Genomic DNA, 14,692 nt, shown 5'->3' with positions numbered 1-14,692 from the left:
GTGATAGCTCCAGAAGCGTCTCCACTGTCAAACTGAACAATGACAGAAGCTGGTGTATATCCACGTCTACGGAGAAACTTCAGGTATGCAGAATTGTTTTGGACAGCCAAAGCATTTTTTTCCTCGGCTTTTCAACTAATCAGAATCATGGTTCTAAATAATTTGTATTTGTTAATTCACTTTCCCACCCTTGGAATCATTGGGAGAAGTACCCACAAATTCCACTGTCAAGAACCAAGTCCTCAAAATGTATGTCTCTGGAGCCCAGGAAGTACTTTAAGGATCTACCGTTTACTAGTGGGTGTCATTTTAAACTGGTAAGCAGTTCAAATCCTTTCCTTGAACTAAAAAATAACTGATACCCATGTACCTGTTCCTACACCCTCTAGACACCCATGAAAACTGTGGTAAAGATAAGAATCAGCATTCTCCTGGCCTCTAAAGTGTTTTTCGTTCATTCATTTGCACAGAAAACCTTCCTTTGAGTCCTGTGCCAGATGACTAAGATGAAGTCTGACTCTTTCCTGTTGTTTTCTGCCAAATTTTTCTCCATTGACAGATGCATTTGGCATCTGACTCACAGACTTTTCTGTCAAAACTCCTGCCACATCATCGTGATGTCTATCATACCCAAAACTCCTAGTCCCTTACTGGCTCTGATTCTATTGATTTGAAGTCGAAGCCAATAGCCATACGTTCAGAACTAACCCACCTCTGAAATCCTAACCTCTAATAGCTTAATTTATGACCCCAATCTCCTATGGTTTGAATTCATTTCCCTTGTCTATCACCATTGCTATTCTTTGACCTTATAAAGTGCTTTCATCCCTTGTTCTTTCCATACTGTGCCACTTGATTGGTCTCCATCATCCTTTATTTCTGTCCTTCTTTCTTCTAGATCCCATAAGTTAAATTTAGTTTAAAGTCTCTCATTTCCAGGGAGATGACGTGGCTCAGTCAGTTAAGCATCTGCTTTCAGATCAGGTCATGATCAAGCCCAGAGTCTAGGGATTGAGCCCCACATCTGGATCCCTCAGCAGCAGGGAGTCTGCTTCTCTCTCTCTTTCCACTCCTCTCTATCCCGCTTGTGCTCTCTCGCTGTCTCAAATATATAAATAAAATATTTATAAAATAAGGAAATAAATAAACCTTAAAAATGAATAAATTGATGGCTCCACTCTAAGCCTTCAAAATTGCTTTGAATTTTTTGTATTTGTTGGTTTTTAGAAAACATGGTTTATCTTATCAATGTCTTTATGTATCATATATACCTTGATCAGGTATATGTAATATAAATATATATTATGTAATTATATTTATAGTCAGATATTCTTTTTTTAAGATTTTTATTTATTTATTTGACAGAGAGAAAGACAGATCACAAGTAGGCAGAGAGAGAGGGGAAGCAGGCTCCCCACCGAGCAGAGACCCCAATGAGGGACTCAATTCCAGGACCCTGAGATCATCACCTGAGGTAAAGGCAGAAGCATAACCCACTGAGCCACCCAGGCACCCCTATAGTCAGATATTCTTGTGAATAAGACTGGAAAAAAGTTCATATGTGTATCTTGTTTAATTACTACTTTGTTTTAGAATGAATTTGGTGGATATACACATACATACATATACATAAGTAACCATTTACTTGTCCATCTTTATATTACTCATTTGGGATTATATTAGATATTTCCCTTTGTTTATAACATGGTCATTTTTCTCTGTCTTTAAATATACTTTGAAGACATCATTTTCACGGTTGCCTGGTAATCCACAATTTGGATATGCCCACCATTAATTTAAGCATTCCTCTATAATGGGCTTAGGATCATTTCTATTTTTCTAAAGTTTTATTTATTTAAGTAACCTCTCTACCCAATGTGGGACTCGAACTCTCAACCTGGAGATCAAGAGTCACATGCTCTTCTGACCGAGCCAGACTCATGTCCCAGTTTTAGATAATTTCTAAATTTACCATATCATAATACTGCAATGAATTTCTTTGTATTTACATCTCTACAGATACCTATTATTGCTTCCTTGGGTTGAGTTTCTAAAAGTGAAATTATTGAATGAAAAGGTTTGCTCTATTTTTAAGGTTTCTAGGACATAATTCCAGTTTCTATATTTAGCCAACTTATACTTGGGTAATATCATCGCTGATCAATAATTTTTCCTTCCCATGATTTTGTTCCTCAGAAAAAAGCAACTACATGTAATATGGTCTTTAGAATCTTTTCCAGAAGATCGCATTCTTTCATGATGCCTGAAAATACTAATTTTACAGCAACATTAGAGCAAGTGTTTCAATGCCCAAGGACTTCAGGGTCCTCTGGGACAGTTTTTCTGAAAGATTCATTGTTCTTCACTTGCAGCTGGACAGCTAGTGACATTTGCTTCTTAGAGTCTTGGCCTAATTTGAATCAAATGGGCATGAAGAGGTTCATTTCACAAGTTGTGTTATGGTACTTTCTGTGGAATTGTAGGAAGATCACCCAGGAGCCCCAGGGTTGAGTTGCATCTCTGAGCTTTAGTTTCTCATTTACAGAATGAAAGCTCTGGGTTTGATAATTTCCAAAGCCCTTTGTTTCTGGCAATATATGATGTCCTAGGTGATTCCTCTTTCCTCCTTTTCCTGGACACCTGTCTCATCCCTCAAGATATCTCTGTTTGCATGATTTTTTCCTTAAGTCATCTTCCTAAGAGAAAAGGGCTGAAGTGCTATACAAGATGTTTGTGCTTCATGAACCCCCAAAGCTGCAGATTCTGTATGAATCCTTGGAAAAGAGCATCCCTGAGTCCTTGAAGGTGAGAGAGTTGGGAGAAACCTGGGAGAGAGGAGTAAAGTGTGGGAGTATAGATTCAGGGTTCAGAACCTGCCCAGGGCAGATTAAAATACAAATCTGAAGTCAGATTCCCTCTGCAGGGATGGTCTTAATACCTGGATCAGGCACCTACTTTTCTCCTTCTTCCTCTTCCTCATCCCCCTCTCCCCTTCCTCTTCTTCCTTGTCTCCCTTCCCTCTTTTTCTTCTTCATCCTCCCCCCTTCTTCTTCTCCTCCTCCTTCCTCCTCGTCCTCAGCTGCCTCGTCCTTTTCCTCCTTCTTTGGCCTCTTAAAACTTGTTCAAATCCATTCTACCGCTATCTCTAGTAGAATTCCTTATCTGCTCCGGGCTATTGCAATACCTGCTTTTCTGCAGTATTACTAATTCACCTACAGATGGTGATCAGAGTCATCTATTTGACACAAATATGATCATACCTCTCCCTTGTTTAAACTTTCAGTTCAAGGCATAAAATCCACACCCCTTAATTGTGATGTTGATCAGAAAATGTCCCAGCTTCTCCACTTCATCTTGCAACACATCCCTGCTACGTACCACAAGGTACAATCACTAAGCCTCTCAGAGCTCAGCAGGTATGATACAATCTGCCACACCATCAGCTACTCAAACATGCTTTTTCTCTCACCAAAAATTACTTGCCCTCCTTCTTTGTTTTGCCAGGAAACGACTTACCTTGTCCCTGAAGACCAGATTCAAATATTACTTCTTCTGTAAGTCTCCCAACACTCCCTGACAGGTAATGCTTTTCTTCCTTGAGATCCCACACAGCCATGTGCATGCATCTATCAGAACATGTGTCCTATTAAGATCAGACTGTGTACCTCTCCATCCTGCTAGACTTTTTTTTTTGAAGATTTTCATTTATTTATTTGACAGAGATCACAAGTAGGCAAAGAGGCAAGCAGAGAGAGAGATGGGGAAGAAGACTCCCTGGCAAGCAGAGATCCCAGGACCGTGGGATCATGACCTGAGCCAAAGGCAGAAGCTTAACCCAATGAGCCACCCAGGTGCTCCATCCTACTCCATCCTACATCCATGCAGTAGCCATGTCCTACTTACCTTGGAATCCTTCACACTTGACACACAACAGGTGCCCAAAAAATGGTATATTATGAAGTGGGGAAAAAAAGGAATGAATTTAAAAAAAAAGAAGAATGAATGAATGTCAGGGGAGCCAGTTCCTCTTGAATCGGCTATTTCCTTAGATTTTGTGGACCTTTCCTGGTTTTTTTTTTTCCCAGCATACCCTCCAATGGGTATTTGGGGAGCCATCCTGAAATCACTAGCTCTATCCCTTTTAGTGCTCCTAATCTTGGATTATTTCCCAACTACTTCTAAGACCCTATCTCAAAGGAAAATGTCATTTTCACCTGTTGATCTGTTCTTTTTTAGGCATATGGTGCCATTTTCAACATTTAAACCTCATTCAACATGGAAGTGCTGGTGGACACCTGGCCAGATTATCAGATGGTAATTACTTGGCATCGGAAAGAGGTAAGAGCACCAGCTACTGAATACCAAGCCAGTCACAATCAGGATGGTTACCGTGTGGATATGAGGGAACTGAATCTGGGGGCTGCAGAGAAGAACCTTGGCACCCCTGACCCATATAGATTTTGGAAGGGCTTCTTGGAGAGAAGGGGAGGATAGTGAAATAAGTCATGGGTATAAACTAAATAGCCAATAATCCAGGGCTTGTAAATAACATCGGGATCCCATCTGGTCAGTTTTTTTCCATTGAGATTCTTGTAGCAGGCATATACTGCAAGATAGATGTTTGTGGCTGGAGAGAATTAGGAAATGTTTTGCTTTCCCTGGGACTAAAGCAATATAATACAATAATATCTGAATCAATGCTGGGTTTCAGATCTAAATCTGTCAAGTGACTAGTTGTGTGACGTTAGAAGACTGTGGCTTTCTTAGCTATAAAAGCAAAGTTGATAAAAATTACTGTGTCAGAGCACTGTTAAACATGATATAAGTCATGTATAGTTGACCCTTGAACAACACAGATGTTAGGGACACCAACTCCCGCAGTCAAAAATCTGTATAGAACTCCCAAGTCTTCAAAAACTCAACAACTAGTAGCCTACTGTTGACCAGAGCCTTCCCAATAACATAAGCAGTCTATTTTATATGCTCTTGTATTGTATACCAGATTCTTACAATAAAGTAAGCTACAGAAAATAAAATGTTATTCAAATCCTAAGGGAAAATACATTTACAGCATTATATTGTATTTATTTTTAAAAAATTGCTTGAAAGTGGACCTGCACAGTTCAAACTAGTGTTGCTCAAGAGCCAACTGTGTGGGGTGACTGGGTGGCTCAGTTGTTGGGTGTCTGCCTTCAGCTCAGGTCATGATTTAAGGGTCTGGGGTAGAGTCCCATGTGGGGAATCCCCACTCAGTGGAGAGTCTGCTTCTCACTCTACCCCTCCTGTGCACATGCACACACATAATCTCTCTCTCGCTCGCTCGCTCTCTCTCAGATAAACAAATAAAATCTAAAAAAGAAAAGAAAAGAAAAAAGAGACAACTATGTATTTAGAGAAAATATCTTTCCCATCTTACAGATTTGTGGGGTATAAGTAGCAAATCTCTTCCACCCCAAAATAGGGATTTTTTTTAACCCCTCTGCCCACACTTCTCCATTTACATAGTTATCAGGAAAATTAGAGCACAACTCACCTGTAACAACCTCTAAGGGAGTGTAAGTTGCAGAAGGTCAGCAGGAATGTGGGGCATGGGAGAAGGGCCCTTCCCTCCAAGTGCTGTGAGCTCCAGTTCTTCCTGAAAGTCCTCTCTATTCACATGCACAGCAAGAGTGAAGGGGTGGGGGTGGGGGGGAGGGGCGGGGGGAGGTTGGGAGAACCAGGTGGTGGGTATTGGAGAGGGCACGGATTGCATGGAGCACTGGGTGTGATGCAAAAACAATGAATACTGTTACGTTGAAAATAAATTAAAAAAATATATATCCCTGGAAAAAATATATCTATGACAGCGAAAACAAACAAACAAACAAACAAAAAAGAGCCAATCACCATGCCAGCACCAGAGTGCTGAGTCCGAATTAGCCTGGACATGGTCTCTTCACAGACCTCAAGTCCTGATACCTATATTCCTATATTTCCCTATATTTCTCTCCACAAGGTAGGCACTGTCTCTTTAAAACCCTTAACACACCCTATTTCTGGTGCAACTTCCATCTCAGACAATGGAGCTGCTTCCCACCTTACCAAGAGCTGCCTCAAGACACCACCTTCAGTCTGTCCTTAGTGATTATTGTTCAAGGGACTCCAAGGCCATCTTCTGTCTGCACCTCTAGGAAAAACACGGGATATTGTTTTTAAAAATATTTGTTTATTTATTTATTTGTCAGAGAGAAAGAGAGCACATGCAGGAGGAGAAGCAGGCAAAGGGAGAAGCAGTGTCCCCTCTGAGCAAGGAGACTGATGTGGGACTCAATCCCAGGACCCCAGGACTGTGACCTGAACTGAAGGCAGACACTTAACCGACTGAGCCACACTTAACCAGCTGAGCCACCCAGGCATCCCCCAAACAGAGGGTATTAAGCAATTGAGCCTCTCGCACTCCAGACATATGCAAGAACAATTTGTAAATCATACTGTCATATAAGTATGATTAATATTTGTTGTATCAGGAGATGAAAGATGACCTGGATCATTATACCAACACTTACCACATCTTCACCAAAGCTCCTGACAAGTTAGAGGAAGTCCTGGCACGCCCCCAGGTTATCAGTTGGGAACAAACTTTCTAGATCCAAGGTAACTGATCCAAGTTAAAAGGCAAAGACCCTTGGTTCTTTCACATTAGATGTGGAAGGGGATAGGCACTGCCCATTCTTCTGCTCTCTCCAGGTTGCCAAGTGAATGTGGGGGCAGCAATAAGAAAGATTTCAGCTGCAAAATCAGTGCAGGAAGATCACTTGAGGGCCACAGTCATTATGACAGAAATACCAGTGGAACCCAAGACATCAAGTGATGACCAGATGGGTTTGGTGGAATCATTTAGCATGCCCAAAGTGGATGAAGATAGCAAGTGAGATTTTTTTGTGTTGCTTCCCAAATTCCTAATAACAAATCATTCAGTTGTCATAAGGACCACACTCAGAAATGCACAGTTTGACAATAAACTATGCAGTACACATTTGTAGGAGTAACAGAAGGGAACTCTATTAGCAGAAGTTTGCTGAGCAGGAGAAGGGTCTTCATTAGATGAGGTCCTTTCCATGTATAACTACTGAGTTCTCATACGAGTCCTCCTGGGAGGGTCCTGGACATCATAGTGATTAGAGTGATTAGAGAGTCTTTACTGAAATTACGTATTTCTTGCAAAAATACCTCATGCTCTACAAACTATGCAAGTATTCAAAGTAAAAAGTGAAGGTTTGTTCACTTGGATTCCCCACAATCTTCCTGTCTAGGTATAAATATTCTTTTTAAAAATTTTTAAATTTACATTGAGTTTAGTTAACACAGAGTGTATTTTTTTAGTTTTGGGATAGATTTTGGGATTCGTCCACTGCATAGAACACCCAGTGCTCATTACATCAAGTGCCCTTCTTAACGCCCATCACCCAATTGCCCTATCCATCCACCCCCGCCTCCCCTTCCACAACCCTCAGTTTGCCCTTATAGTTAAAAGGGTCTCATAGTTTGCCTCCCTCTCTGTTTTAATCTCATTTTACTTTTCCTTCCCTTTCCCTATGTTCATCTCTTTTTTCTTTTTTAAATTCCACATATGAGTTAAATCATATGATAATTATCTTTCTCTGACTTCTTTTGCTTAGCATAATACTCTCTAGTTCCATCCACATCCTTGCAAATGGCAAGATTTCATTCTTTTTGATGGCGGTGTAGTTGTAAATATTCTTAAAAATTGGTGTGTGTGCTTTTAGTACTCTACATGTATGAATTGGTTTTGTTTTCTTGTGGTTTTTTTTTTGACAACATATGCAGATACTGTACTGCAGTTTCTTTTCCCTCAGCAGTATGCTATGTAAACCTTTCATGTATGCTCATATAGATATTTTTCATTCATTTTGGCAGTTGCATAGATTTCTATAAGAGGGAGATGCAGTTAAGTATTCCCATTTTAGCACACTTTCAATTTATCTCCAGTTCTTCCTAGTAACAAAAATTCTGTAAGAAATATCTTCAATAAAGAGATCATTGCCCAAATTGTATAACTATTTCTGAAAGAAGAGTCCTGGAATTGAAATAGTTAGGTAAAAGAATATGTATATTATGGAAGATATTCCCAAATTGGATTTTAAGATTTAGATGAATTCAATATGTGAAAGCATAACATATGAAATAACAAATGTGTCCTTCAGTAGCAACACAGGTTGATTTGTTATGGAGTAATAAGCAGCCATTAACAAGAAGGAAGCAGCTCTATATGAACTATATGGGAAGAATTTCAAAATGTATGGCTAGGTGAAAAGCAACAACAAATAAAATTGAGTAACATATATAGTATGCTATCATAATATGTAAACATCTAAAATTACAGAGCACTACTGGAAGGCTACATAACTAAGTGGCATTACTGGCAGTCTTTAGAGAAGGTTATAACTGGATAATAAGGGATCAAAGAAAAAATAAAGAATTCTCCATTAATATCTGGGTGACCTTGAAACTGACCAATTCTGGAAAACTCCTCCTCCCTGGGGATAGGTGAAACTTCTTAGGACTCTTCCACCTGTCCCAACCTCCTCCACCCACAGAGGATGTGATTCTGATTCTGCAGATGAAAAGACTCAGTCTCAGATAATTTGTCCAGTGAGAGAATTAGGATTAAATTGTAACCATTACCATTGGAAATTCCAATATTCTTTTTCCTATACTGGTGTTTCTTACATTGCATTTTTGGCACTTCTCTAGAGGCATATGGTGATGAATGGGCTTTCGGACACATGAAATCATAAGATCAATATGTCTTTCACCTTCCTGTGATACATATTTTATTGAAATATCTGTTGAAAGGAATATTATCTTATACACTTAGATATTTTGTGGGTAGAATTCAAAATCTGTGTGTTCATACATGCATCCTCAAACAAAATTCAGGCAAACAAAATCAAGGACTACTCTGGTCTATCTATATCCTTCCTCTTTATAAGACATATCTTATTTTCTTCTTTCTTTGGATATACGATTAGACTTTTTTGAGATGTATTATACTATGTGTATCATAAAGCACATACAGTTAGCTCCCTCTTAATTATTTGGGAACATTTTTGAAGCAGACAAAGAATTAGTAGGGTTTTTTTTTTTTGTTTTTTGTTTTTTTTTTTGCCCTTCTGTTTCTTCTTCTAGGCTGTGGGATCTTCAAGGAAAGGGTTGATGTCTTATTCTCTGCAATCCTGGTGTTTTGTAAATGTTGGCTGAATAAATGCACATTCTTTTGTTGACAGGAAAGGAAGCTTTCAGAACATCTTGGATGCCTTCCATGTGGGGCCTGTGAATGAGCAGTGGAACTTTGGAAAAAATGAAAGGAACTTGAAATATATTGAATGCTGTCTCCAAAATTTTCCAGGATTTGGTGTGCTGGGTCCAGAGGGGGATCCCATCTCTTGGATTGTGATGGAACAGTCTTGTGAGATGAGAATGGGTTACACTGTCCCCAAATACCGAGACAAAGGCTACATGAAGAAAATCAGTTTTCACTTCATAAAGTATTTTATTCAGAAAAAAATGCCATTTTATTTCCATGTGTCAAGAGATGAAGAAAACCTTCAGGCACTGAGAAGTATAGGGCTTAAGGCTGCTCCTTGTGGCTGGCATCAGTGGGAAACGCACTCCTAGAAAATGTTACTGATTACTTGTCCATGACAAGTCTTTCTTACCAGTGAAAAAAATACCAGTTCAAAAACAAACATTATAATTTATATTAGCAGAAAAAAATCCAATTATTTGGGCTCCATGCATTACTTAACCCACTCTTGCATAATATTTTTGTCCTCCTCCATAATAGAGAAAAATGGAAGCTTGAACTTTTGGTGTTATGTTTTGCCTTTATGTTGACAGACCTCTCAGAATTAAAATCATCCAACGTCAATCATTACTGCCAAGATAAACCTTTCAAAACAATATTTTCCTCTTTGAAGTCTTCTTTCATGAGAGAATCCTGTTTTTCCATGCTTCGATGCTTGAAAATTAAAAGACTGATTTGAAAAGTGTCTTCTCTGGTATCTTCCCCTTCCTCTGACAAAATTTTCCAAAGAACCTCTCAAAGCCCCACAGCCTTTGATTGAGAGGATCAAAACCCTCTCAAGAGTTTTGAGATACTCTACTGAATTAAATTATGTGGTCATCAGTGAAATTTTTTTAAGTTTGTTTTTTTTTATTAGTTTTTTTTAAGATTTATTTATTTGCAAGAGGCAGAGGAAAAGGGAGAGAGAAATTCAAGCAGACTCTGCACTGAGTGTGGAACCCAAAGAGGGGCCCTGACATCATGACCTCCCACCAAGAGTTGGATGCTTAACCAATTGCACCACCCAAGGGCCCCCCCTCAAATAAGTAATTTCTTTACTTACAGTTAAAAACTCTGATTCTAAAAGTCAAATCTTAACAATAACTTTCTCTTCTTGTTGGTGCTTGTGAAAGGGGAATGAAGGAAAAGAGGTATTTTTTATAGAGGTCCATCTACCTTCCTGTGCTTGGCCAGCTGATTGCATAGTCCAGACAGAAGTGCTGAGTAATGGAAGGAACTGTAAGACCAGAGAACACCTGAGCCTTCTGAGAAAAGAGTCTCAGAGGGCAAGCTTCCAACATGTCAATATTTTGGAGCCTCTTTGAACATGGGATCCTGAGGGAGGGACTGACTTTCATACCCTGCTGCCAAACGTTTGTGCTGATGGTGCCTTTCATCTTCTAGAATGGCCTGCAGCCTTTTGTCTTTACTTGGGGATCTCTGCAGATACTGAATAAGATTGACAGCTTTGCAGGTGATAACAAGGGAGAATCATTGCTCTGGGACCCCTCATCTCCTTTTGCTTTCCCCACTGTAAGAGAATGAATCAAAATGCTACTGTTGGATGTGGGTAAGAATTGCTGAACTCGTTTGGGTTGAGAATTGTGCTGGGCTAAAAAGGTCTTCCATTTCAGATACCTATATCAGGCACCCACTGTGCATAGGGCAATACCCTTTTCTGTGAGAAATTCTTGACAGGACAAAGCCAGGCTCTTGTTCTGAACTGATAAAGAAATACAAGGAGAGGGACGCCTGGGTGGCTCAGTTGGTTGGACGACGGCCTTCAGCTCAGGTCATGATCCTGGAGTCCCGGGATCGAGTCCCACATCAGGCTCCCAGCTCCACGGGGAGTCTGCTTCGCTCTCTGACCTTCTCCTCACTCATGTTCTCTCTCACTGTCTCTCTCTCAAATAAATAAATAAAATCTTTAAAAAAAAAAGAAATACAAGGAGAATTGGGAGTTAGCTGTTGGTAGAGGGGAGACACTCAAACAGCCTCTAGAAGGAATATGCTGGTTTGGGTGACAGAAAACACAATTTACAGACATACTATGTAAACATTATCTTATTCCATCCTCTAGTAACATTCTAAGGTAGTCAGAATTTTTCCCTTGGATAAATGATGACCAGGGAAAATAAGTGTCCTGCTTGAAGTTGCAAAAGGATGAGGTAGATTCTAGTAAGAGGACCACAGAACAGATGAAATTAAGTGTAAATTTAAAGCCATAAAATTTCAATTTAAAAAAAGTCTTAACTGTAACACTCCTATGGTATTATTTGGTGTTTCCTTTTATATTTTCATATTTTTAAAAATTTTATTTCAATTAAATTAATTAACATATAGTGTATTATTAGTTTCAGAGGTAGAGTTTAGTAGTTTAGTGATCATCAGTTGCAAAAAACTCCCAGTGCTCATCACATCATGTGCCCTCCTTAATGCCCATTATTTAAGTTATCTCATCCGCTCACCAAACTCCCCTCCAGCAATCCTCAGTTTGTTTCCTATAGTTAAGAGTCCCTTATGGTTGTCTTCCTCTCTGATCTTGTCTTGTTTTATTTTTCCCTCCCTTCCCTTATGATCCTCTGCTTTCTTTTTTAAATTCCACATAGGAATGAAATCATCTAATGGTCTTTCTCTGATTGACTTATTTCGCTTAGCATAATACCATCCAGTTCCATCCATATCGTTACAAATGGTAAGATTTTATTCTTTTTTTTTCCAATTTATTTATTTTCAGAAAAACAGTATTCATTATTTTTTCACCACACCCAGTGCCCCATGCAATCTGTGCCCTCTATAATACCCACCACCTGGTACCCCGACCTCCCACCCCACCCCCCACCACTTCAAACCCCTCAGATTGTTTTTCAGAGTCCATAGTCTCTCATGGTTCACCTCCCCTTCCAATTTCCCTCAACTCCCTTCTCCTCTCCATCTCCCCTTGTCCTCCATGCTATTTGTTATGCTCCACAAATAAGTGAAACCATATGATAATTGACTCTCTCTGCTTGACTTATTTCACTCAGCATAATCTCTTCCAGTCCCGTCCATGTTGCTACAAAAGTTGGGTATTCATCCTTTCTGATGGAGGAATAATACTCCATCGTGTATATGGACCACATCTTCCTTATCCATTCGTCTGTTGAAGGGAATCATTAGCCCTCAGGGAGATTCAAATTAAAACCACATTGAGATACCACCTTACACCAGTTAGAATGGCCAAAATTAACAAAACAGGAAACAACATGTGTTGGAGAGGATGTGGAGAAAGGGGAACCCTCTTCCACTGTTGGTGGGAATGCAAGTTGGTGCAGCCTCTTTGGAGAACAGTGTGGAGATTCCTCAAGAAATTAAAAATAGAGCTTCCCTATGACCCTGCAATTGCACTCCTGGGTATTTACCCCAAGGATACAGATGTCGTGAAAAGAAGGGCCATCTGTACCCCAATGTTTATAGCAGCAATGGCCATGGTCGCCAAACTATGGAAAGATTTTATTCTTTTTAATGGCTAATATTCCGTCATGTGTGTTGTACATAATACACCTCATCTTCTTTATTTATTCATCTGTGAATGGACATCTGGGCTCTTTCCATAGTTTGGCTATTGTGGACATTGCTGCTATCATACTTATGTGATTTATATAAATATGCATACAAAAAGACTTTACATATCTGATTAGAATTTATGTATTGTCATTTTCTGCCTTTTTTGTGTTCATCTTGAGACTCCATATACCAGCACATATATCATATCTTTCATGTTAATGGGCCTTAGATTGGTAAAATAATAATAGTCCATTATTTATGTAAACTGAGACTGTGTCTAATACTTCTCCATGAGTTAGTATTGCTTTACAAAATTATTCATAGAGCATTTTTCATTTGAATTGTTCCTTTGGATAAATTCCAAATATTAGAATGGTTTCATCAAAGATTTCAAAGTGTCCTGTATAGGGCTTTGTCCATTATCAATACAGGCAAATACCAAAATGTGCCAACTCCCTTGAATCTCCTGTCTCAGCCAAATGTATTTATTGAACATCATGTTTTTGTTTTTAGTGTGTGTGTGTGTGTGTTTGTGCGCATGCACACGTTGAAGGTAATCCCAAATGTACTTCGCAATACATCAATGTTATGTCCCTGGTAATCTGACATCAAATTCAACTTGGCTTCTTATTGTCATGTGACCTTTTTGTGAGATGCTCCGAGCTAATGTCAGATTAATCTTCAGAAATACTGTACTTCTACTGTCTTAAAAGCATCCGAGATATAGCACAGCTGCCTCATTCTGGTCTGAGGTCTTTTTCAAGTCCCCATGCCCAGCACGCAGTAGGCTTTCTAGAGTTACTTGTGGAGTGAATGAGTCTTTGCCCTTGGTAAATGGAGTGGCTAAATAGATGGTTATGTTGGTATAAATTCTTCATAATTTATTGAGTCTTTACTTTGTATCAGGTGGTGTAAAATACGATGGAAACAGTATGTACGTTCCTCAAAAAATTAAAACTAGAACTATCTTATGATCCAGCAAGCCCACTTCTGGGTGTGTGTGTGCGTGTGTGTGTGTATATATATATATATATACACACACATAGGTTATATTTCATATGAAGGTTATATTTCATTACCTTCATATCCATATATCTATCTATATAGATATATAGATGCATATATGTTATATCTATATATCTATATAGATATAAAGGTTCTACGAGTTCACCAGAGGTCTCCAGCCAATTCTCACGAGGTTTCTACCCAAATCAATATCAGTTTGGGTAAAGTTCGGGAGAACTGGCACACATTGTCTAGGGATTTGGGCCACGTGCTTGCTTGGCATTTGGAGATATATATATATGTATATATATGGAAATCACAATCTCAAAGAGATATCTGTTGATGCCTTGGTAGTTCAGTCAGTTAAGCATCTACCTTCCACTCAGATCATGATCCCAGAGTTCTAGGACTGAGTACCACATGGGGCTCCTTGCTCAGCACAGAGCCTGCTTTTCCCTCTGCCTGCCGCTCCCTCCCCCTGCTTGTGCTCACTCTCTCTCTCTGACAAATAAATAGAATCTTAAAAAAAAAAAAAGATAGAGATATCTGTATCTACATGTTTACTGCAGCATTATAACTAAGTAACTAAGACATGGAAACAGCCTAAGTGTCCACAAATGGATGAATGGATACAGAAGTTGTGGTATACATACACAGTAGAATATTAGTCATAACAAAGAAGGAAATCTTGCCATTTGTGACAACATGAATGGATCCTGAGGACATCACACCAACTTAAATAGGCCAGAGAAAGACAAATACTGTATGATCTCACTTTTGTACAGAATCTAAATA

The 14,692-nt window shown here is 39.2% G+C and overlaps 1 protein-coding gene across 1 annotated transcript; it reads left to right on the top strand.

The window, feature by feature from the left end:
- The first annotated feature begins 2,727 nt into the window (after nt 1-2,727).
- GLYATL2 (glycine-N-acyltransferase like 2) lies at nt 2,728-9,729 on the top strand. The gene is given in 5 exon segments (XM_044259376.1): nt 2,728-2,805; nt 4,237-4,338; nt 6,507-6,633; nt 6,727-6,907; nt 9,288-9,729. Coding segments are annotated over 5 exon segments (879 nt in total). The 3' UTR covers nt 9,679-9,729.
- Nucleotides 9,730-14,692: the final 4,963 nt, after the last annotated feature.

Source organism: Neovison vison, chromosome 7, assembly GCF_020171115.1.
Source record: "Neovison vison isolate M4711 chromosome 7, ASM_NN_V1, whole genome shotgun sequence".
Taxonomy (NCBI): domain Eukaryota; kingdom Metazoa; phylum Chordata; class Mammalia; order Carnivora; family Mustelidae; genus Neogale; species Neogale vison.
This window is presented reverse-complemented; position numbering and strand designations above follow the sequence as displayed.